We start from the raw sequence: 25,848 nt of genomic DNA, 5'->3' as shown, positions 1-25,848 counted from the left end.
TAGTTCCCCAACCAGGGATTGAACCCAGGCCCCAGGCAGTGAAAGCCCAGAATCCTAACCACCAGTCCGCCAGGGAATTCCCTATTATTCAATTTAGAAAGACAAAACTGCCAGAGAGAAACATAAGTTTAATTGATGCCATGAGCTCAAAATCCACAAGAGGCAAATTTAATTCTTCATATATTTCAAAAGTATATTACTGTTTTGATCATTTTACATTTTTAAAATGGTTGATAATGAAAACATTTTTCCTTTAAAATTTGAGTTATGAAGAATGCAGACACATTTTTTCCCAAGTGAAGATCTAGCACAGATCACGTGTTTTGGGATCATGTGGGGGGGGTTTCCCAATTTCACAAGTGGGCATAAAAAAAAGAGGATTCTTCACCATGCTGTAGATTTTCCTTCTCCTTTTCCTTCAACTTGAAGGGATTACGGCTTTACCAGGAAAGGGAGATATTGGAGGCAAGAAGGAATGAAAAGAAAAGGGGAATGGAAAAGGAAGGAGAAGGAAGGACAAGGAAGATCAGAGCTAGGAAAAAGAGACAGAAGAGGAGGCAAGGATAAAGGGAGCTGGAGATGGAGAAAAGAGAGAAGGGAAGGAAAGGTACGTGGGAGAAGATGGCCACCCTCTCCTCTGGACTCCTCTACACCAGAAAGATGTTCCCATAATTCTTGCAGGGAAGGTCATGCCATTCTAGTGGAATGAATGGAAAGTTGGACCCTTAGTTGATTGCCAGGGATCATAGGTGGTTTTTCATTTTTACTCTTAAAGAGCAAAGTAGAGTTGGCTTAAAAAAGCATTTTTGTCTGTTATGTTTTTAAATAAGAACGACGAATATATTTAGACTCAGATTTCAGAGAAAAACACTTTATATTTTTCAGAGCTAACTTCTACATCTCATCCTTCAATTTTACAAAGTCATACTTACTTTAGGCATATCCTTAAGATCAAATCAGAATAAATACTGTAAAACAGCATTTTGAATTGACAACATGTTTGGCAATATCGGGCAAATGGCCCATTATATTTCAAGTAGTATTTGATACATACAACCAAAGAGTAAAATAAAAGACTATGGAGTTTCAAATGACTTTTCATACATATTGAATTGATTGTAAATGGTAATTTAGTTTAGTGATAGAGAACACTAGGAAATAGGGAAAGTAAAATTCTAGCATCTTAAAATCCACAGTCTCTGACAAAGAGATGATTTGATTCGCTTTACAATTTGTATTTACACATACCTGTTAACATCTTCCTGCTCTGCGACATCATCATATACTTCCTGGTCATCTTCAAAAGGTCTTGATGAAAGAGCACCAAGCGAGTTTTTTTTCCGTTTCAAGGAATCATAGTCAATCTCTACAGCCGTTGTTTTAATATAGCCATCTACCAAAAGGGGAACAATTTATGTTCAGGTAACTGTAGTTTAAATATCATAAAGTTGTGGGTAAAATATTAATTGCACATTTACTCTTTAAATTTTCCCTTTATTTCTTTGCTTGCAATTCTGATTTATAGACTTGTTGACACATGTTTCACTGTGCTTTGTCAAAGTCTTATGCTCTTGTGGTTTGGGGTAAGCCTAGGGTCTATTTTCAAGATTCCAAAGTGATTCATATGAATCATTTTTGCCTTTTAACATCAATGAAGAACCTAATGCTCTTTGCTCCTCCCTGGGATACTATAAATATTTACATTTTTCCCCACTAAAAAGATTACACAGATGAGGTGAAGATGGAGCTATACCTGTCATTTAAAATCTTCCTATCTTTGTCCACCCTGTAACGTGCTCCCAACTTAATGCTTATGAGTAGCTTTGGAAGAATTTTCCCATTAATATTGGCTCAAATAGAAAACACTTCGAAGTCGTAGGAAAATGTGCACTCACATGACCCCCTGGCTGTTCTGCCCAGCCATTTCCCTTCAGGGTTGTCTGTGATTCGGATTATTTCAATTTCCTCTCCTTGCTTGAAGCTCAGTTCATTCTTTCCTCCTTTGACATCACAGCAAGCTTTTGCTTGGTGGATGACTTGAATAGGGCCTGTTAGCTGCAAAGAGGAAAAGAAAATCACGACCGGCTTCTTTACTATTCAGAACATCTTTAAGGAATGCAGTTTTGAAAGACAATATGTCCACCACTTGTCAACCTGCCTATTTCCAACATTTACAAGTTCGAACTAGAAGTTGAGGGTGAATGTCATTCCTGGTGAATGTTCTCAGAGGAGGGGTTAGGGGAAAATTTCAGAGGTCAGACAGAACCAGCAAAGAACAGGTAAGCGTATGCTCGGGGACCAGGAGAGAGTGGCAGTGATCTGTTGACCTCTGGAACTCTGTGGACGATTTGCAGAGAAAGCCACCGATAACCGAATACCACTTATGTACAACATGCTGGGTGCTTTGTGTTTTTATGGGGTATGCTGGTGGTTTGCTTGGTAGACAGAGAAATAGCTTTGTGAATAATAAAAATAACAAACAAATATTATAAGAGGTTTTTAAATTAATATCCTGAAGAGTACAGTGTTTTCTTGACAGCAGGGGAATAATCCAGTTTAGAGGCCGTGAATCCTAAACATTTCCTAATCCTAAATGGGTCTTTTCAACAGAATTTCTTGGACCTTTTGATATGCAAATATGCATTGTGAGTTTTAAAGAAGGTCTACTTTATTTTACTGAACTTGTGATGTGATGAATTGTGAGACATATCATTAATTATGCACCACCAAGAAAGAAAGAAAATAGCTTAAGTTAAATTTTGATATGCCAACGATGTTAAAATGCATCTTAATATCAGAATTTTAAAATGTGAAATATTTTGTCTTGGAGTTAATGAAATGTGAAGCTATGTAACAGTTCTCACATTTAGTTATTTAATTGGAACATCTATTAACATTTTGTGGAAGGAATATAGCGTGTGAAGTCCTAGTCTTGACAAACATTTGAGTTCATATTTGGTGGTATGTCTTCCATATCCTATTTTTTTCTTACTAACAAATGTTATTCAAATGAATGAGTGAAACAATGCAAAACTGATTTCTCAAAAACAAACCCACAAGGGAAAGCTTCACACCACTCCTTCAAAACTACAAACAGTCTCTTCATAAAAAGTATGTTATAAAGATTTTCATTGAAGAAATTAGTTTTTCATGTTTTCCACTTGAAAAGTATAAACATTGGTAGCCATACATTCTGTATGAGTAAAACGTTTTAGTATTCATACTGTAATCTTAATTTTGCTTAATGTAGTAAGCAAAATTGAATGAGGTCCTATAATAGTTACAGTGCCTTCCGTGCATTATTTTATTTAATTCCATAAAAAACTTTCAGGAGAGGTATCATTGACTCATTTTAAAAATAAGAATCTGAGGTTCAGAGAAGTTTAGTAATATGCCCATGATCACATTATTTGAATGTGCAGTTGGACTTTGAATCCATATCTGTCCAACTGACTCTAAGCTTTACATTTTCCCTTTGCCCTGCTGTTGAATCTTTGTTTTACTATAATCAATATACTGCGAAATTATATACAAACCACATTTTTATAATTCAAACCATATTGTAAATGTTCAGGAGGAATTAAATATTTAAAGGAAACTTGATATGAATCCTTTTTATAGTGAAAAATAGTTTTGTAACTAGATAATCACTCTATAGCTGACATACTAGACCCACCCCAGATGGGCCATGTCATCAAAGACGTACTGGCCAAAAGAGTATAGTCTGCAAGTATAGTGGTAGTGGTGGTAGTAATAGAAATCACACAATTAGAAATCAGAGGTCAGAGAAGACAGAGGTCAGAAATCCAGGTGGATGAAGAGGGAGGAGAAACAGCAGGTATCAAAAGTCAGCATGTACATCGGCTTAAAATAAAGGTAAAAGTGTAAGTCAGGTCTAGACAGCAGCAGTCAGGTAGCTCACGGAGCTTTATTGCGACAGGTCTGGTTAATCCAGAGACACTTCTGTCCCTCGTACCACTATAATACATGCCACAGGGATGTGTATGTGTGTGGTCTTGAGCTCATATTATGAGTAGGATAAAATGAAATGCATAACAAAGAGGGTCAAGATGGGTCTGAGAAATCAAGTACTCTTTCACTCAATCGACATAAAATTTCCTGAGCTCCCACCATATTTTATTTGGATTTTATTACATTAGTTTTTTAGTGTAGGGGTAAAGGAGATTATTGGACAAAAACATTACTATTGTGAAGGTAGTTACTCTTTAGAAAACAATGATTAAGTAATTCTCCGACCATGTAAGGTTTCAAGAATTGTGCCCCTTTTGTGTGAAAGTTATAAAAAGGGGTTACTCTTTTTCACCCTTTGGCAAGCAAGCTCTTACTTTAAATTTCTTCTTTATTTCCTGTTCTTTCTTTTCTCTCTCTTTCTGTTCCTTTTTCTCCAGCTCTAATCTCTTCTTTTCCTCCTTTTCCCTTTTCTTCTCTCTTTCTTTGGATGCTTCTCTGTGGATTAAAATTGTAAGTTTGTTTTAGCATCCACGGGCATTGATGTGTCAGGGCTCCCTATCCAGAGAGGTTTCTACCCAGAACAGAAGATAGTATGTGAAGAAGTATAGGTGAAGGTATAAAGCCAAGGCTTGTCAAAATTCCTGGGTGTATGAGACTGTTCTTAGAACCAGCAGGAGGCATTCAAATGAGGATGCCTTCCTAAGGTTCTGCTGCCCTTACAGCTCATGCAGGCAAGTGGAAAGCACTGTTTATAACGGCTCTTGCTTAATCTCTCCTCTCTCTCTCTCTCTCTCTCATGCACTCACTAGTACAAGTTCACGTACACACATGCACTTGTACATACATGTACAAACCTTAATTCAGAAACTTTAGTCAGAATTAGTTGAATAAGAACTGGGTAGGGAAAATTAACATATTTGAATCAACAAAAGATAAAATAACATATTCATTCTACTTCTACTCATTTTCCAAGAAATTTCTTAGTTTCGGGCTACCCAGAAACCCATTTTGGAACCCTTTCTAACACCTTTCTGTTTAGCAGGCTAAAACTTTGGCATCTGGTGCTGTGTTAAATCGTCTCTCATAGCAAGGTTGTGAGGTGAAGAGCTATCTAGGTGAGGACATTGTAACGTATACACGAATTCATGTGCCCAAGGACACACCGAGAGCAAGAAATCAGATTCCCGGCCCCTGTGATTCCCTGCCTGTGGGCTATCTAGTGGGCTGCAGGCCTCTGACCTCTCTGGGGATGGCGTTTTAATAGAGTCCTCTGTGAAATCCTTAGACAAGAAAAGAATCTTTAGTCCTTTGTATTGAAATAAAGGTTATCATTTTATGCCCGACATTTGAACAATACAGCTTTTCCCTTCCAGTGTTGACTATCCCTCCACTCTCCCTCATACAAATCATTATATTCATCTTAGAAGGAAAATATCATGGTAAAAAAATGTAACTCATACATGTCTTCATATGTTTCTCCTTCACTCTCTTGTTCCTGTCAAGAAAAACATTAATAACGATTAACTGTAATTATTTAATAAGGGAACATACACATATTACATTGCTCAAATAATCAGTAAAACAAGCATACATTTGTGTGTCAATTTGGCTTATTTAAAATATTTTTGTTTCCTTTTTAGAGATAGACTGGAAAAGGAAGCACAGAAAGATTTCATTTTATATCTTGCTATGTAATTCAGATGTGTAGCCAGACTTCATCTATGTTTAGCATTACAAAATTACTATGAGTCAGTGTAATAATGGGTGTTTAATGTCTCAAGCATTTTAGATGAAATAAGATTATATATGGAAAAAAATCACCATTACTCATAAGGATTTTCATTTGTTGGTTTATATCAATAGAAAATGAATCACAATAATTGTTACATATTCTAGTTACAGCAATATAATATGAGAAGGAAAAAAAAACTGACCTCATCCAGGTTTCCAGTTCCTAAAGTGTTTAAAAAAAGAATACAATTTAATATACTGTAATTAAGAAGTGCTTTAATACAGGATTATTAGATGTAATATAATATTCAAAACAGTTCATCATGTAACAGAACTTATAATTTACCAAAGGTATAGAAGTACAAAATAGAATATGCAGTTTAGATTCTTACTATGGCTTTTTTGAATCTTATAATTTAATTATAAAATCAATTCACTGACTTTCATAAGATAATGCAAAAGCCAAAAATTAATGAAGACACTCTTTATTCTCTTTATGAAAAGCATGCACATTTGGTTTTGTGGGCTTGCAGTATGGAACAAAGATTTTACCAGAAAATCACAAGTAGTTCACACTTTTCGACTTACTTGTTCCCAAGGATTTGCTTTCATGTGTCAAACAAATCAAGTTAATAAGATTTTTTAAAAAGATATTTTACTGCTCAAGGGTTTGGTAGTATCAATAAATTACCAGGTACAAAGACATCATCTAAAACAATAATAATAAAAACAGTGTGGAACTGATATACAAATGAATAGACCAGTGGAATAGAGCAGAGAGCTCAGAGACAGATACACAAATTTACACACACACAAATAGAACCACACATTATGCACACACAAACACACCTATATATGCAAAGACACAAACACACCAATAGAGTTAATACAGTAAATGTGGCATTATAAATTAAGGAGAAAAGGGTGGATTTCAGAGTATGGTAATGGGAAAACCGGCTTTGTACATGAGACAACAAATCTAGATTTCTACTAACACCTCAAAAGTGGACTACAAAGAGATCAAAGACCTAACTATAAAGGATAAAGTTCATAGAAGAAAATGGAAGATAATATTTGTATTTCCTAGGGATAGGACTTCTTAAATAAAACTTAAAAAGTATAAACTACAAAGTAAATATTAATGAATTTGATTATATCAATATATTTATGTTCAGTGAAGGACAGCATGGACTAAGTTAATAGACAATGGACAGAATGAGAGAAGATATTTGCAATATCTACAACTGACATAGGATTAATATCTGGAATACAAGGGAACTCCTGCAAGTCAGCCAGAAAAGGATACCAACCCCAAGAAAAAAATGGTCAAGGAATAGGAACTGGCAACGTACAGAAGAGAAAACCACAAAGGCTAATAAACAAATCAAGTATTCAAACTCAGCAGCAAGCAGAGACATGAAAATGAAGCAAGTCATTATTTTATGCATGTAAGACTGGAAACAACTGGAAAGCTGCATAGTACTACGCACTGGCAAAAGGTAGGCATCTTGGAATCTTCATGCCCTGTGATGGGAGTACACAGAGATGCAGCTCTTCTGGAGAGCACTCTAATCATACTCAGTTGGAATGAATATGCCATTGCTTACAAGCAGCCACTCTACTGCTGGATATACATAAAGAAAGGCTCTCAGAGGTCCACATGGGGATATGGACAAGAAGGTGCGTTGAACTATTGTTTGTGGTACCAGCGAGTTGAAGGTGAAATGTGAATGCATAGGATGCATACCATGGAGTGCTGTGCAGTAGTTAACAGAAAGAAATTAAATATACATATACAACATGGAGGAGCTCCCCAAAACACATTATGCTGAGTATAAAAAAAGGCCAGAGTAAGCTATAATATACAGTTTATGTAAATTGAAATATGTACATATACACATACAACAGCATGCAAAGAATATGTTCAAAAGACACACACTAAGTACATTAGAATATTTGTCTCTGGTAAGGGGGAGGAAGGAAAGGGAGTGGGTCATGGAGATAAAAGGAAATAAATAAATAAGTAAAATAAGAGAGGGGTCTTGCATGGACCAATGACGATAATGACCCATTAATGATCCTATGAGAATAATTAACTCAAACTTCCGTATCTGAGGGAACAAATAAATAAAACATCTTTTGCCTCTTACCATCAGAGTGCATGACATTATCTTGATTTTCTTCATTTACAGGGCTTCTGAAAACAAGAGAGAAGAAAAAGTGAAAATGGAACAAGTAGATGCTCCCCTTACAATGAAAAAGAAAAAAGAATAAAAGGATCATTTAAAAATAACTCTTCTCTTTCATATCTGCTCTGATTTAAAACTTCAGAAGTCAGTAGAATAGGCTTTAGCCTCGTACTGATGCCACTACTGCTGGAAAAAAATGGAGAATAGGGGAGCTTGAGCACAGCACTGCCCATTCAAAGTGAGCATCTACAATTAATCAGTAGTTTAGTTTCAGGGCAGAAATATTTTTCTGTTAAAATGACAGTATGTCAATAAGTCAATTCTGGGTACTGAAGGTATATGATTGGCTGTATGGTACAGATTCCAAAGATCATTAGTTCCAATCCTGACTCATCACCCTTTTCCAGATGTTCTCCATCTGGTTTTGCTTCCATCACTTGTGGCTTGGACTCCAAAGTGCTTCATTCCAAACCACTTCACTCCAACTGCTCATAACAGCTATCAATACCTGGGCTTCATGAATCCCTAATGATTTATGGAACAATCTATATTTTCTATTGCTATTCTTGGGTTGATTTGCATAACTGGGGAAAATTGCCATTTTACTGATTTAGGATATTACCAATAATTGACATTCAATCTCAGCTATACCCCCAACACTATTCTATAATCTCATTACGATTTTTTTCTAGTCAACCCTCTCTTGCATCATCCTTCCCAATGGCTATTCAAAACATTCATTACTTCCCTCAGATCTCCTATTCCTCTCCTTTCTCTTTTCATCAGATGATCTTGTTTCTTATTTCACTGATAAAATGGCACTTATTGGGGGTGAACTCTCTTCAAATGCATTCCTTTAACTCCCAAGCTTATCTACAGTTATGCTCATCCTTACCTGTCCCTACCGAAGTTCTTTCCATCTGTGTTCTGAATCCTATCTGAATGATCAATTATTTTACTTCTTTTATTTGCTTTCTTCTGTGTGTCATCATATTATTTATATTACTATTATTGTTCTTCTTCTTTCACTCCCCATCCCTAAATATCTCACTACTGCTTTCTCCCTCAGCCCCAGTTACTCTCATTCATGAAGGACAAAGACTTCTCTTCACCTTTCTAAATCCTCCACATTACCAGAAGGCAATCATCCTTTTCCCAAAGTAGAAAAAGCTGTCCATACTTACCGACTTTACTTGCTCTCCTCCTACTCATTTCTTAATTGACTACAATCTGGCTTCCCTTGCTAATCCTTCACTGAAACTATTCTTAAAAGATTTGATTACCAAATCCATTAAACAATTCTCAGCCAGCACCTTACTTGATGGCTTTGTGGCTCTTATCACAGTATTGGCTATTTTGCCTTCCTGGATTCTCCTTTGTTTCCATGAGAAATCTCTCCCACTCACTTCTTGTCCCTCTGGTCACTACCCCACAATTTCCTTTGTGGGTTAATTTGCTCTGACTTCCCTTTTTAAGTGATGGTGTTCTTTTGTGTTTCAGTCTTGGCTTCCTCATTTTTATTTTCACTCTATATTTGCCCCTAGATGGTCTCATATTCTCATATAACTCCACAGCTTCACATATTATCTTAATGTTGGTGACTACATGTTGAAATCTCTAGTCCAGACCTCACTTCTGAGTTTCAGACTCATCTATCTATCTATCTATCTATCCATCTTCCTATCTATCTTTATTTGTATGTCTCACTGACAGTTCTATATTAACATCCCAGAAGCTGAGGTTTCCCTCTTTCATCCCAGCCTAAACCTGTTTTTCCTACTAAGTTTCTTACCTTGGTCAATTGCACCACAATTCCCTTAACCACCTAAGACTTAAGTCATCCTTTATTTCTCACTCTTCTACAGTCCCACATCGAATTAATCAAGTTCTGTAAGTTCTGCAAGTTCTGCATATTTAGTGTCTCCTATAATACACTTCCCCTTCTGCCTCTCCTCTGTCCTGTTAGACACAAGAACAGGATTCTATCATTGCTAGTGTGGACCCATGCAGTAGCCTTCTGGACAGTCTTCTAGTGATGAAAATTGCTCTTCATGTTTCCTACCCTTAAAGTCCCTTCTACATGCTTCTGCCAAAGTGATCTTTCTAACATGAAATTGACACCATTTGAAGAATGTGAGCAGGAAGTGCCTTGCTATCACTGAGACCATAAAAAAGGGCTCGTGGGTACTCTTGTAGCCCAGGAAGAATTGCCATGGATATACATGTCTCAGTTTCCACCTGAGATGGTAAACATATGTGGTCATAAACTGTTATCTAATAAACTCACTTTTTAAAAAAATCGAACATTTAAAATTTAACACATATGCATAGCTTACTACTTAGGTAAGTGTAAAGGCCCAGTGAAATTGATCATGACATGACACTTGTTTTTCTTAGTAAGCCTTTTTTAGATCTTGGATGATTCAGAATTAAATACAGAAACGATGAAGTAATTCAAGCCCACGGTACAAAAATCTGTTTATAATCATTGGGACAATATATGTATGTTCAATATTTTAAGTATTTGTAGTATTTAAGAGATTTACTACATTAGATATTCAGTTGAAAATCTGTGTCACATCACTTAAAAATTTGTCAGTTAGACATAATATTTCAGTTGAAAAGTAAGGACTCTAAGTGTTAATGTCAATGGCTGCTGGCCTCACAAAACAGAGTCAGCCAAAATTATGAGCTCCTAATAAAAGAATATACCATCATCTAGGAAGGAGTCTAAATAAAGAAATAAGTACATTTAGAAAATAGAACTAAATTTGATCAAGCCCCCATCTGTATCCAACTACCAATTTGAAGAGGAATGGGGAACACACAAGCTATACTGTGAGGAAGCAATCAGCGCAATCTAGAGTGTGGGCAACTGTAATGACCACGAACAACTTGATTTGCTCAACAAATAAATTGCAATAATTAAAAAGAAAGTAATAACGGGTTCGTGCCCCGGTCTGGGAAGATCCCACATGCCGCGGAGTGGCTGGGCCCATGAGCCATGGCCGCTGAACCTCCGCGTCTGGAGCCTGTGCTCCACAACGGGAGAGCCCACAACAGTGAGAGGCCCGTGTACCAAAAAAAAAAAAAAAAAAAAAAAGAAAGTAATAGAGGGTGAACCTAGAGATTGAAAGAGAATTACAAAACATATAAGCCATAGACTTTGCTTGGATTCTTATTCAAACAAACAAGAAAACTCACATAGAGTTTAGGAGAAAACTGGAAATTTGAAGACTTTATTTCTTAAATTAATACATAGAGTCTATTTTTAGGAAAACCTACGGAAATATTTATGGTTGTTATTACATGATGCTTGGTATTAGTTTCAAAGTAATATGAGAAGAGAGAAGTGGGGGGTATAGATGAAACAAGATTGGTAGTGAGTTAAAAACTGTTGAAGTTGGGGAAGGGTGCATGGGTGCATACTATGCTATTCTCCTTGCATTTTATACACTTAAAATTTTTTTAAATAAATGTTTCTTAAAAAGTATAAGAAGAAGACTAGGAACCAAGATGGTGGAGTAGAAGGACGTGCTCTCACACCCTCTTGTGAGAAGACCAGAATCACAACTAGCTGCTGGACAATCATCAACAAGATAACATGGAACTCACCAAAAAAGACACCCGACATCCAAAGAAAAAGGAGAAGCCACATTGAGACAGTAGGAGGGGCACAATCACAGTCAAATCAAATCCCATAACTGCTGGGTGGGTGACATACAGACTGGAGAACACTTATACCACAGAAGTCCATCCACTGGAGTGAAGGTCCTGAGCCCCACGTCAGGCTTCCCAACCTGGTGGTATGGCAAACGGGAGGAGGAATTCCAACGGGAGGAGGAAGAAGCAAGAAGAACTACAAACCTGCAGCCTTTGGAACAAAAACCACATTCACAGAAAGACAGACAAGATGAAAAGGCAGAGGGCCATGTACCAGATGAATGAACAAGATAAAACCCCAGAAAATCAACTAAATGAAGTGGAGATAGGCAACCTTCCAGAAAAACAATTCAGAATAATGATACTAAAGATGATCCAGGACCCCGGAAAAAGAAAAGAGGCAAAGATCGAGAAGATGCAAGAAAAGATGAACAAAGACCTAGAAGAATTAAAGAACAAACAAACAGAGATGAACAATACAATAACTGAAATGAAAACTACACTAGAAGGAATCAATAGCAGAATAACTGAGGCAGAAGAACGGATAAGTGACCTGGAAAACAGAATTGTGGAATTTACTTCTGTGGAACAGAAAAAATAAAAAAGAATGAAAAGAAATGAAGACAGCCTAAGAGACTTCTGGGACAACATTAAATGAAACAGCATTCGCATTATAGGGGTCGAAGAAGGAGAAGAGAGAAAGTACCAGAGAAAATATTTGAAGAGATTATACTTGAAAACTTCCCTAACATGGAAAATGAAATAGCCACCCAAGTCCAGGAAGCGCAGTGAGTCTCATACAGAATAAACACAAGGATAAACATGCCAAGACACATAGTAATCAAATTGGCAAAAATTAAAGACAAACAAAAATTATTGAAAGTAGCAAGGGAAAAATGACAAATAACATACAAGGGAACTCCCATAAGCTTAACAGCTGATTTCTCAGCAGAAACTCTACAAGCAGGAAGGGAGTGGCATGATACACTTAAAGTGATGAAGAACTTACAACTAAGATTATTCTACCCAGCAAGGATCTCATTCAGATTTGATGGAGAGATCAAAAGCTTTACAGACAAGCAAAAGCTAAGAGAATTCAGCACAACCAAACTAGCTCTACAACAAATGCTAAAGAAACTTCTCTAACTGCAAAACACAAGAGAAGAAAAGAATCTACAAAAACAAACCCCAAACAATTAAGAAAATGGTCATAGGAACATACATTTCTATAATTACCTTAAACGTGAATGGTTTAAAGGCTCCAACCAAAAGACACAGGCTTGCTGAATGGATACAAAAACAAGACCCATATACATGCTGTCTACAAGAGACCCACTTCAGACCTAGGGACACATACAGACTGAAAGTGAGGGGATGGAAAAGATATTCCATGCAAATGGAAATCAAAAGAAAGCTGGAGTAGCAATATTCACATCAGATAAAATAGACTTTAAAATAAAGAATGTTACAAGAGACAAGGAAGGACACTACATAATGATCAAGGGATCAATCCAAGAAGAAGATATAACAATTATAAATATATATGCACCCAACATAGGAGCACCTGAATACATAAGGAACTGCTAACAGCTGTAAATGAGGAAATCGAAAGTAAAACAAAAATAGTGGGGAACTTTAACACCTCACTTACACCAATGGACAGATCATCCTAAATGAAAATAAATAAGGAAAGAGAAGCTTTAAATGACACAATAGACCAGATAGATTTAATTGATATTTATAGGACATTCCATCCAAAAACAGCAGATGACACTTTCTTCTCAAGTGCGCATGGAACATTCTCCAGGATAGATCACATCTTAGGTCACAAATCAAGCCATGGTAAATTTAAGAAAATTGAAATCATATCAAGCATCTTTTCTGACCACAACGCTATGAGATTAGAAATGAATTACAGGGGACAAAACATATAAAACACAAACACATGGAGGCTAAACAATACATTACTAAATAACCAAGAGATCCCTGAAGAAATCAAAGAGGAAATCAAAAAATACCTAGAGACAAATGAAAATGAAAACACGATGATGCAAAACCTATGGGATGCATCAAAAGCAGTTCAAAGAGGGAATTTTATAGCTATACAAGCCTACCTCAAGAAACAAGAAAAATCTCAAATAAACAATCTAACCTTACACCTAAAGGAACTAGAGAAAGAAGAATAAACAAAACCCAAAGTTAGCAGAAGGAAAGAAATCATAAAGATCACAGCAGAAATACATGAACTAGAAACAAAGAAAACTATAGCAAAGATCAATAAAACTAAAAGCTGGTTCTTTGAGAAGAGAAGATAAACAAAATTGATAAACATTTAGCTAGACTCCTCAAGAAAAAGAGGGAGACGATTCAGATCAATAAAATTAGAAATGAAAAAGGAGAAGTTACAACAGACACCACAGAAATACAAAGCATCCTAAGAGACTGCTACAAGCAACTCTATGTCAATAAAATGGACAATCTGGAAAAAATGGGCAAATTCTTAGAAAGGTATAACCTTCAAAGACTGAACCAGGAAGAAACAGAAAACATGAGCAGACCAAGCACAAGTAATGAAATTGAAACTGTGATTAAAAATCTTCCAACAAACAAAAGTGCAGGACCAGATGGCTTCACAGGTGAATTCTATCAAACATTTAGAGAAGAGCTAACACCCATCCTTCTCAAACTCTTCCAAAAAATTGCAGAGGAAGGAACACTCCCAAATTGATTCTATGAGGCCACCATCACTCTGATAACAGAACAAGACAAAGATACTACAAAAAAAGAAAATTACAGACCAATATCACTGATGAATATCGATGCAAAAATCCTCAACAAAATATTAGCAAACAGAATCCAACAACACATTAAAAGGATCATACACCATGGTCAAGTGGGATTTATCCCAGGGATGCAAGGATTCTTCAATATACACAAATCAATCAAGGTGATACACCATATTAACAAATTGAAGAATAAAAACCATATGATCATCTCTATAGATGCAGAAAAAGTTTTTGACAAAATCCAACACCCATTTATGATAAAAACTCTCCAGGAAGTGGGCATAGAGGGAACCTACCTCAACATAATAAAGGCCATATATGACAAACCCACAGCAAACATCATTCTCAATGGTGAAAAACCGAAAGTGTTTCCTCTAAGATCAGGAAGAAGACAAAGATGTCCACTCTCACCACTATTATTCAACATAGATTTGGAAGTCCCAGCTACAGCAATCAGAGAAGAAAAAGAAATAAAAGGAATACAATTGGAAAAGAAAAAGTAAAACGGTCACTGTTTGCAGATGACATGATACTATACATAGAGAATGCTAAAAATGCCACCAGAAAACTACTAGGGCTAATCAATGAATTTGGTAAAGTTGCAAGATACAAAATTAATGCACAGATATCTCTTGCATTCCTATACACTAATGATGAAAAATCTGAAAGAGAAATTAAGGAAACACTCCCATTTATCATTGCAACAAAGAGAATAAAATACCTAGGAATAAACCTACCGAGGGAGACAAAAGACCTGTATGCAGAAAACTATAAGACACTGATGAAAGAAATTAAAGATGGTACCAACAGATGGAGAGATATACCATGTTCTTGGATTGCAAGAATCAATATTGAGAAATTGACTATACTACCCAAGGCAATCTACAGACTCAATGCAACCCCTATTAAATTACCAATGGCATTTTTTACAGAACGAGAACGAATCAATTTAAAATTTGTATGGAGACACAAAAGACCCCGAATAGTGAAAGTAGTCTGGAGGGAAAAAAACAGAGTGAGAGGAATCAGACTCCCTAACTTCAGACTCTATTACAAAGCTACAGTAATCAAGGCAATATGGTACTGGCACAAAAACAGAAACATAGATCAATGGAAAAAGAGAGAAACCCACACACCTATGGTCAACTAATCTATGACAAAGGAGGAAAGGATATACAGTGGACAAAAGAAATCCTCTTCAATAAGTGGTGCTGGGAAAACTGGACAGCTACATGTAAAAAAATGAAATTAGAACACTCCCTAACACCATACACAAAAATAAACTCAAAATGGATTTGAGACCTAAATGTAAGCCTGGACACTATAAAACTCTTAGAGGAAAATATAGGAAGAAAACTGTTTGACGTAAATCACAGCAAGATCTTTTTTGATCCACCTCCTAGAGTAATGGAAATAAAAACAAAAATAAACAAATGGGATGTAATGAAACTTAAAAGCTTTTGCACAGAAAGGGAAACCATAAACAAGATGAAAAGACAACCCTCAGAATGGGAGAAAATATTTGCAAACGAGTCAATGGATAAAGGATTAATTTCCAAAATATATAAACAGCTCAATATTAAAGAAACAAACAACCCAATCTAATAATGGGCAGAAGACCTAAGTAGACATTTCTCCAAAGAAGACATACAGATGTCCAGGAAGCAAATGAAAAGCTGCTCAACATCACTAATTATTAGAGAAATGCAAATCAAAACTACAATGAGGTATCACCTCACACCAGTTAGAATGGGCATCATCAGAAAATCTCCAAACAACAAATGCTGGAGAGGGTGTGGAGGAAAGGGACCCCTCTTGCACTGTTGGTGGGAATGTAAATTGATACAGCCTCTATGGAAAACAGTATGGAATTTCCTTAAATAATGAAAAATAAAATTACCATATGATACAGCAATCCCACTACTGGGCATATACCCAGAGAAAACCGTAATTCAAAAAGACACACGCACCCCAGTGTTCATTGCAGCACTATTTACAATAGCCAGGTCATGGAAGCAACCTAAATGCCCATCGAAAGACAAATGGATAAAGAAGATGTTGTACATATATACAATGGAATATTACTCAGCCATAAAAAGGGATGAAATTGGGTCATTTGTTGAGACATGGATGGATCTAGAGACTGTCCTACAGAGTGTAGTAAGTCAGAAAGAGAAAAACAAATATCGTATATTAACGTATGTATGTGGAACCTAGAACAATGTACAGATGAACCGGTTTGCAGGTCAGAAGTTGAGACACAGATGTAGAGAACAAACATATGGACACCAAGGGGGGATAGCTGTGGGGTGTGGGGATGGTGGTGTGATGAATTGGGCGATTGGGATTGACATGTATACACTGATGTGTATAATATTGATGACTAATAAGAGCCTGTTATATAAAAAAATAAATAAAATTAAATTAAAAAATTAAAAAAAGAAGTATAAGAAAAATCCAATTGCAAATGCAGTTGGAATAGGTAAGAGAAATTGATATGGTTTAATAGATTTACAAGAGTTGTTTAAGTTCTTGGGAGGTTTGCTGAGTGGAGTTATGAAATTTGTTCAGTCAGGTATCAGAAATGCTTAAAAACAAAATTCAATATGTAAATTTATACACATAATGGGAAACATGTAAGGGAGTTTAATTACTTAAATTTATTATAAACATAACTATTGATTTGAAAGAAGTTAGTCTGAATTTTCCAAACATTAATCAAAGATCCCCCTGAAAATAATTATTCTTATTTAAATAAAAATTGCTAGGTGTATAAATTGCATAGCAAGTTATATTTTGTGAGTTTAAGTATTTAAAATAAATTAGGCCTTTGCATTACTAACTTTAGTGAATTGAATATTACTTAAAAGCACAAGATATAAATACCTTAGACATCAAAATACACTGACATTCTACAGAATAAAATCTATAGTTCTTTTCACGGTATATAGTTCTTAAGATCAGCCCTGCTCGTTTACAGTTTTATTTTCCATATTTCCTCTTCTTACATTGTCTTCTTTTCATATATTAATACTGAATTCACTTATTCTCTGAACACTGGTTTCTTGTTCCTCCATGCTTAGCCCCTGCTGTTTGCCTTCTCTGGAATAATTCTCCCTTCTCATCATCCCCTGCTGTGGTCCTCCTTAATCTTTAAATCTTTAAGCCTCTTCTTAAACACTCCCTCCTCTGTGAAGTTATCCCAACTCCCCCAAGCTCACACAGTTGCTGCTTCCATATGTCATACATTGCTCACTACAGAGATTATTCTGGATTGCTATAATTATAGGGCAATTACTTGCAGGTCTCTATTCCTACTACAAGACCATAAACCATTGGAATAAAGAGATTATCACTCTGTTAGTTAATTTATTATTATGACTGTCATTTTTAGGAAGCTATTAGAATAATTCCTGTTACGTATAGGACTTTGATTTTTTTTGGCCAAATTAACGATGTCTTAGTAATACTAAGAAATGAATGCTTATTATTAAGGTGAATTGTTTATTATCATTTTTGAAGAAGAATATAAGTTAAAAAGACTACTGGACTTGCAGTTTACTTTTTGAAACACTTGGATGAATTAAAAATATTTGCAAAATGAAGGGGATCTGCATAGCACACTCATACGTATACGCCTGCACTTTAATGTAAACCATTTATTACTTGTAGGTAATGTTTGTATGCATACATATATTCATGGAACCAACATTATAGCATATAAATTTTAGTTTTATATAGGTCTGAATTCACCATATATAGAACATTAAAATAGTCATTAATATAGTCACCAAATATGAAATAGTGTTAAGAATAGGAATAACAGTGAAGAATAAAAGGAAGAAAGATGAGAGGGAGAAATAGGTGAGTGTCAAGGATAGACCCAGATCAAACTGTCACCAGCTGCTCAAAACAGTGTTCCAGGCATTGAGAAAAGCCACACAGAGAGATAAAGAGACAAACAACGACACTAGCCATAACCCAAGTCCTAGAAAAGTAAACAGAGGGAGCGGGTAAAGAAGAAAAGGAAGCTTATCAGTTGTTACAATAAGGACGTCTATTCAAGAAGGCCTTTCACCATAGTTCTTTGTTTTAGTATAAACAAAGCATACAGAATTAAATAGGAAAAGCAAAATTAATTTAATGTTATGACTGTCATGTTTAGAAAGCTATTAGAGCTCTATTTCCTGACTTTTAAAGATGGGAACTGTTGACCTTTATACTTTACTTGCTATTCATGACCTTTATTCCGTGACTTTAGCTCTTAATTGTCAGTTTGTTTTTTAAAGAAGAAGGAGGAAATCTAAGCGACGTATAAAACTGTGTTCTATACCTGACCTCACTGAAAACGAAATCCCATGAATTTTTCTCTGGAACACGACTTCCTGTATTTAACTCATGAGAAATTATAAAACTATGACTTCTTTAAGCGAATGGACTTAGGTAAGAGTGTCTGGGAGTGCATGACTGATATGGCAAGTCTCAAAATTCCAGAAAGTGTTAAGCATTTCTTTTTTGTTTTTCTAATGTTCAAAAAATGTTGAAGAAAGTGTTACTTTATTTTTTTTTAACATCTTTATTGGAGTATAATTGCTTTACAATGGTGTGTTAGTTTCTGCTTTATAACAAAGTGAAGCAGTTATACATACACATGTCCCCATATCTCCTCCCTCTTGCGTCTCTCTCCCTCCCATCCTCCGTATCCCACGCCTCTAGGTGGTCACAAAGCACCAAGCTGATCTCTCTGTGCTATGCGGCTGCTTCCCACTAGCAATCTATTTTACGCTTGGTAGTGTATATATGTCCATGCCACTCTCTCACATTGTGCCAGCTTACACTTCCCCCTCCCTGTGGCCTTGAGTCCATTCTCTAGTAGGTCTGTGTCTTTATTCCCGTCTAGCCCCTAGGTTCTTCATTACCATTTTTTTTTCTTTAGATTCCATATATATGTATTAGCATACAGTATTTGTTTTTCTCTTTCTGACTTACTTCACTCTGTATGACAGTGTCTAGGTCCATCCACGTCTCAACAAATGACTCAATTTCGTTTCCTTTTATGGCTGAGTAATATTCCACTGTATATATGTGCCACATCTTCTTTATCCATTCATCTGTTGATGGACACTTAGGTTGCTTCCATGTCCTGGCTATTGTAAATAGAGCTGCAATGAACATTGTGGTACATGACTATTTTTGAATTATGGTTTTCTCAGGGTATATGCCCAGTAGTGGGATTGCTGGGTCATATGGTAATTCTATTTTTCATTATTTAAGGAACCTCCATACTGTTTTCCATAGTGGCTGTATCAATTTACATTCCCACCAACAGTGCAAGAGGGTTCCCTTTTCTCCACACCCTCTCCAGCATTTGTTGTTTGGAGATTTTCTGATGATGCCCATTCTAACTGGTGTGAGGTGATACCTCATTGTAGTTTTGATTTGCATTTCTCTAATGATTAGTGATGTTGAGCAGCTTTTCATGGGCTTCCTGGCCATCTGTATGTCTTCTTTGGAGAAATGTCTACTTAGGTTTTCTGCCCATTTTTGGATTGGGTTGTTTGTTTCTTTAATATTGAGCTGCATGAGCTGTTTATATATTTTGGAGATTAATCCTTTATCTGTTGGCTCGTTTGCAAATATTTTCTCCCATTCTGAGGGTTGTCTTTTCGTCTTGTTTATGGTTCCCCTTGCTGTGCAAAAGCTTTTAAGTTTCATTACATCCCATTTGTTTATTTTTGTTTTTACTTCCATTACTCTAGGAGGTGGATCAAAAAAGATCTTGCTGTGATTTATGTCAAAGAATGTCCTTCCTATGTTTTCCTCTAAGAGTTTTATAGTGTCCAGGCTTACATTTAGGTCTCAAATCCATTTTGAGTTTATTTTTGTGTATGGTGTTAGGGAGTGTTCTAATTTCATTCTTTTACATGTAGCTGTCCAGTTTTCCCAGCACCACTTATTGAAGAGGCTTTCTTTTGTCCATTGTATATTCTTGCTTCCTTTATCAAAGATAAGGTGACCATTGTGCATGGGTTTATCTATGGGCTTTCTATCCTGTTCCATTGATAAATATTTCTGTTTTTGTGCCAGTACTGTACTGTCTTGATTACTGTAGCTTTGTAGTATAGTCTGAAGTCAGGGAGCCTGATTCCTCCAGCTCCATTTTCCTTTCTCAAGATTGCTTTGGCTCTTCAGGGCCTTCTGTGTTTCCATACAAATTGTGAAATTTTTTGTTCTAGTTCTGTGAAAAATGCCAGTGGTAGTTTGATAGGGTTTGCACTGAATCTGTAGATTGCTTTGGGTAGTAGAGTCATTTTCACAATGTTGATTCTTCCAATCCAAGAACATGATATATCTCTCCATCTATTTGTATCATCTTTAATTTCTTTCATCAGTGTCTTATAATTTTCTACATAAAGGTCTTTCTTCTCCTTAGGTAGGTTTACTCCTAGGTATTTTATTCTTTTTGTTGCAATGGTAAATGCGAGTGTTTTCTTAATTTCACTTTCAGATTTTTCATCATTAGTGTATAGGAATGCAAGAGATTTCTGTGCATTAATTTTATATCCTGCTACTTTACCAAATTCATTGATTAGCTCTAGTAGTTTTCTGGCATCTTTAGGATTCTCTATGTATAGTATCATGTCATCTGCAAACAGTGACAGTTTTACTTCTTCTTTTCCAATTTGTATTCCTTTTATTTCTTTTTCTTCTCTGATTGCTGTGGCTAAAACTTCCAAGTCTTTGTTGAATAATATTGGTGACAGTGGGCAAACTTGTCTTGTTCCTGATCTTAGTGGAAATGGTTTCAGTTTTTCACCATTGAGGATGATGTTGGCTGTGGGTTTGTCATATATGGCCTTTATTATGTTGAGGAAAGTTCCCTCTATGTCTACTTTCTGGAGGATTTTTTTTTTATCATAAATGGGTTTTGAATTTTGTCGTAAGTGTTAAGCGTTTCTAACTAATAAAAAGGTTATAATGGTAAATTCTTACTTTTCTTCTAATTTTAGAGCCAGAAAAAGAAAAGTCTTACACTGACTAAGAATGACCTCAGGGTAAGAACTGCTTAACCTTTCCTTTTCCAATCTTAGTCATTTCCATTATTTATTATTTCTTATTACTTCACTTTTCCTGTTTCATTACTATTAGCAACCATGTAATTTGCTTCATATACCACAATATTCAACCACTGGTTCTGTGTTCATATGAATGAGTTATACTGTTAAAATTATAATTAATTTTTAAAAATGGTACCAAGAAATGCGTTACCCTAGAGATATTGATTTGAACACTAAAACTGATAAATGAGCTCCTTTGACCCATTTCAGTTCCTCTTCAGATGTCTGAGTAAAATAGAAAATAGAACTAGCTGATTTCTGACCACTAGGTGGGGAAACAATACAGTTTAAAATACTGTATAACTTTGGCCTCCACTACTGTCTTTTTGAAGATGTTTATTATTTGTAATTCTCACCTGCCTCCAATTCTTCACATTCTTAAGGCATACTGACCTGAAAGATATAATTACAAGTGACTTCTGGGAAGTGGGCAGGTGATAAAGACCGGGAGATCTCCTGAAATTCTTTCTTTGATCCCGATTCCTTTTCTTGCCTTAAGCAATACAGACTCTACACCCTGGGGAGAACTGTGAACCTTATCAGTCATTTATGCCTTTGGGAAGCCAGTCCCTCACCTGAGCACTAGTTCTTCGTTGTTCTAATCATTGGTTCTAGAAATTCACTTCCTTAGTGATCTTAACAGTGTCAGGACTTTAAGTGTGGAATATACACCCATGACTCTCAAATATATATATTTTTAACCGACAACTCTCTCCCAAGCTCTTCACTTTTTATGCCTAATTGCCTCCTCAGCATCTGGGCTTGCATGTTTAAGAGATGCCACAAGCTTAACATAGTTGGGCTCTCCTGATCTTCCCCACGCCCAAACTTGCTCACCTTCAGCCAATCCCATTTCTGTTGATTGACACATCAGCCTTGGAGTTACTCAGGCTCAAGCCTTGGAGCCACATTGGATCCTCTTTTTCTTTCATAACCCAAATCCAAATTCTGTAGTCTCTACCTTCAAAATACCTCCAGAATCTGGACCTCGTACCACTTGCCCTGCACCCTCCTGGTTAGAGCCACCTCCGCACCTTGCCTGCATTTCTGCACTATCTGCCCAACTGGTTTCCCTTCTTCAATTTTTGCCAACTGTCCCTTTTCAGACAGCTGTTAAGGTGATATTTACAAAACATAAGTGTGAGAATGTCACTGCTCTGCTCTAGCTCTTCAGGGTTTCCCATTTCACTTAGGATAAGAGCTGCAATCTCTGTTATGACCCGCAGGGACCGGCATGAGCTGAGTCTTTCCCTCCTACTTCTTCCCTTTTTCATCTACTCCAGCCCCAGCTACCTCCTTCTGAGTCCCTGGACATTCTAGGGCTCTGTTCTGTCTGTCCTCTCTGCCTGGAATGGTCTTCCTCCAGATATCTGCATGACTAACTCCTTCACTTCCTTGAGTCTTTGCTCCAGTATAAATTCCGATAAGGGGAGTGACCCTCACCTGTCCCTTTAAAGTTGCAACACGCTGTCCCCAACCCTCAAGCTACACCACCTAATCTGCTCTACTTTCTCCTATAGCACTTGATATTTCCTAACATGCTATATCCTTTACTTGTTTATTATGTTTTTTCCCCTTGTGTCTCTTGCCCCCTGTTTTATGTGGGCAGGAATCTTTATTTTGTTCACTGATATTTTGTGAATTTCTATTGCAAAGGCACAAAGTAGTGGCTCAAAAAATTATTATTGGAAGGGTGGTGGTGAGAAGAAAAAGCATAGAACACACATCACTCACAATTTTACTTAAAAATCATTCCATAAATTTCCCTCTCACATGAAATATAAATTTGTGAGACTGAATATCAAGACCGATGTTACTTTCGTTTCCTCTTTGTGTCTTTTCTAGCTTCCCCTCCTTGGGGGAAAGTTTCCAACCCAGATATTTCTTCATTTTGGATTTTACTTGAGCTCTCTGATGGGAGTTTGAAAGTCTTACACCATACACCACATTTTTACTTAAGAAAAAATTTTGTCTTATAGATGTCCCTTGGTTTTCATTTTCTCTGTTCTCTTCATCTGACATTTAACTTTCAGATGTGCCAGTTCTAGCTTATCTAGGCAATGTAACATCTAAGATTCTTGTTTCTCTCCAACTTTTTTCTGAGAGTAAGAGTAACTCTTAGATGAATCAAACTTTCTAATTAGGAGCCCTTAATAAGATGGAAATAGGGATGAGGTTAAGTTTATTACAACTGGTGGATTTTGCTGATTTCTGATGAAAACACTATTACAAGTAAAAATTTGAACCTGGCTGGTTGGCGGGCTCTTTTCAACTTTGCACAAATTTCCTACAAAGTTGGGAAATTGACCAGCAATGGTATGATGTTGTAGTCCAGGCTACTGGTCTCTTTTTGAAATCTTTTCTTCTTTTTATAACTTTTTATTCTCCACCTTATCACAGTGGATTCTAGGGTGTAGGTTTACAGAACAGAGTTATCATAGCAGGCCTGAAGTTGCTATTTTTAAAAGAATCTTCTATCAAGATGGGCTATTGATTTGTAACTGGGAACTCAGCTCCAAAAGCATTTCCTGCACTGATAGGAAAAGTTGCCTAATGGTAAGAATGCTTTGCTGTGCCTAGATTGTATAAACAACATGACTTATGGTGAACACCTGCTTTCCTTCTAGAAGTCTAGTATTTTGGTAGTTGCTAGGCAGAAGGTGCCTAGGTGCCAGCTTTCAGTAAAAGCTGCCTCTAAAATGCTTTCCTGAGAAGCAACATTACACTTGTATTGCATTTTTTACCTGGAGAAAAGAGCAGTCCTACTCTGTCCACTGCCAGGTTTAGAAGGAGAGTGTGACTGGGATAAATCTTAGCCATGAGTACTACTATGTGCTGAGTTCCGTGTGTCCTTTTAGTGGATCATCAAACATATGGGTGGTCTTGGGGACTCCCAAACATCAGGAATAATGCCAAACCCTCCTCCTCTCCATGATTTCTTCAATCAAAGAGTTACCAGTCTTTATGCCTTAGAAATGATCAGGAATTCATGCTCAAGCTATTTACTGAAATTTCTCATTAGAATTAAACAGGATCCAGAAAGATAACTGAAGCCAGGAGCTGGGATAGAGTCATATAATAAAATTCAAAAGTACTAAGATCAAAATCTAATGGCTTAAATTCATCAGAGTAGGAACAAAATTAGGAAAAAGACACAGGATTTAATACATGTGAATGGAAAGTAATTTACACAGAAATCAAGGGTATATAAGAACACCTATTAGTTATTTTAATTAAACTAATATTTATTTGACACATATGTTAGTAGGCATATGGCTTACACTCTTATTTGGTAGCTGGTTATCATAAATTAGTGTTCATAAACTCAAATGCCTGGAAGGGCATGTAGTTAACATAAATGCACAATGCAGCTTATACAGAGGATTGTAGCCACTAAGCTGCTCTAACACCTTCTAGTTAGTTGAAGTTATGCCTTTAACACCCCCCCCCAAAGCCTAATAAAGTGAAATATAGTGGTGGCTACCCATGACATGTTTTCAACCCCTGCTCTAAATTGTAATCATCAGCATTAAAGAAAGCTGTCAATCGGATTTTGATATTAATAGATTCTATCAGAAGGATTAAGGATATTAAATGCTTTAAATGTAATGAATATCTATCTGATAGGGGATTGAAGTGAAGGAAAAACAAATGTAGCTAAATATTTTGGCATATTACTTACTTGCGGTAAAGGAGAATCATGCAAAACAATTTTCTAGAAGAGGAAACGGAAGATCTACTCTGACTTGCCAAAGGAATCTATGCTTGTCATCGTCTGGCTATTTCTTTTCAAAACTTTTCATCTATCCCCATCTTCTGCTTACTTTTTCCTCAACCAGCTATTCTGGTAAATCACGGATAAAGAGCCCATGCATACAACCCATACAGTTTTGACATTTCTAAAACTACCATCTAAGAAAAGTGAGAGTGGGCTTGAATAAGTTTCCTAGCTTTTTAATACACAGTCAAAAATCTGAATATTCAGAGAAAACTTCCATTTTTTACTTAAAGGAGGTTATTTAGCAGGGTGGTTAAAAGCTCCCATTTTATTTGGACTCAGACTGACATTGACTCACATTTGGAGAAGTTACTTAGCCTCTGTAAAGTTCCATTTACTCATCTGTGACAGGATGATAACACTATCCACTCAATAAAATTATAAGGATTATACATGTAACGTGCCTAGCACATCATAGGCAGTGAGTAAAATATGGTGGTGGTGGTGGTGGTAATGATAATGGTGGCGATGGTGGTTGTGATAGTGGTGATGATGGCAATGATGGTGCTGGTGGCGATGATAATGATGGTGGTGATGATGATAATGGTGATGGTGGTGATGATGGCAGTGGTGGCTGTGGTGCTGGTGATGATAATGGTGGTGATGATGTT

At 36.3% G+C, this 25,848-nt stretch overlaps 1 protein-coding gene across 2 annotated transcripts in view; it reads right to left on the bottom strand.

Moving 5' to 3' along the window:
- FYB1 (FYN binding protein 1) overlaps positions 1-25,848 on the bottom strand; it is a 97,250-nt gene that overhangs the window by 25,082 nt on the left and 46,320 nt on the right. For both annotated transcript variants that reach the window (XM_079703686.1, XM_079703685.1), the window contains exons 3-8: positions 7,854-7,900; positions 5,907-5,926; positions 5,433-5,467; positions 4,347-4,467; positions 1,896-2,055; positions 1,249-1,393 (exon numbers count right to left, since the gene is read on the bottom strand). In XM_079703686.1, coding sequence (XP_079559812.1) covers positions 1,249-1,393; positions 1,896-2,055; positions 4,347-4,467; positions 5,433-5,467; positions 5,907-5,926; positions 7,854-7,900 — 528 coding nt within the window. The remainder of the gene's footprint in view (positions 1-1,248; positions 1,394-1,895; positions 2,056-4,346; positions 4,468-5,432; positions 5,468-5,906; positions 5,927-7,853; positions 7,901-25,848) is intronic.

Source organism: Hyperoodon ampullatus, assembly GCF_949752795.1.
Source record: "Hyperoodon ampullatus genome assembly, chromosome: 4".
Taxonomy (NCBI): Eukaryota; Metazoa; Chordata; class Mammalia; order Artiodactyla; family Ziphiidae; genus Hyperoodon; species Hyperoodon ampullatus.
Note: the sequence above shows the minus strand (reverse complement) of the source record. Positions and strands in the feature narration are given on the sequence as shown.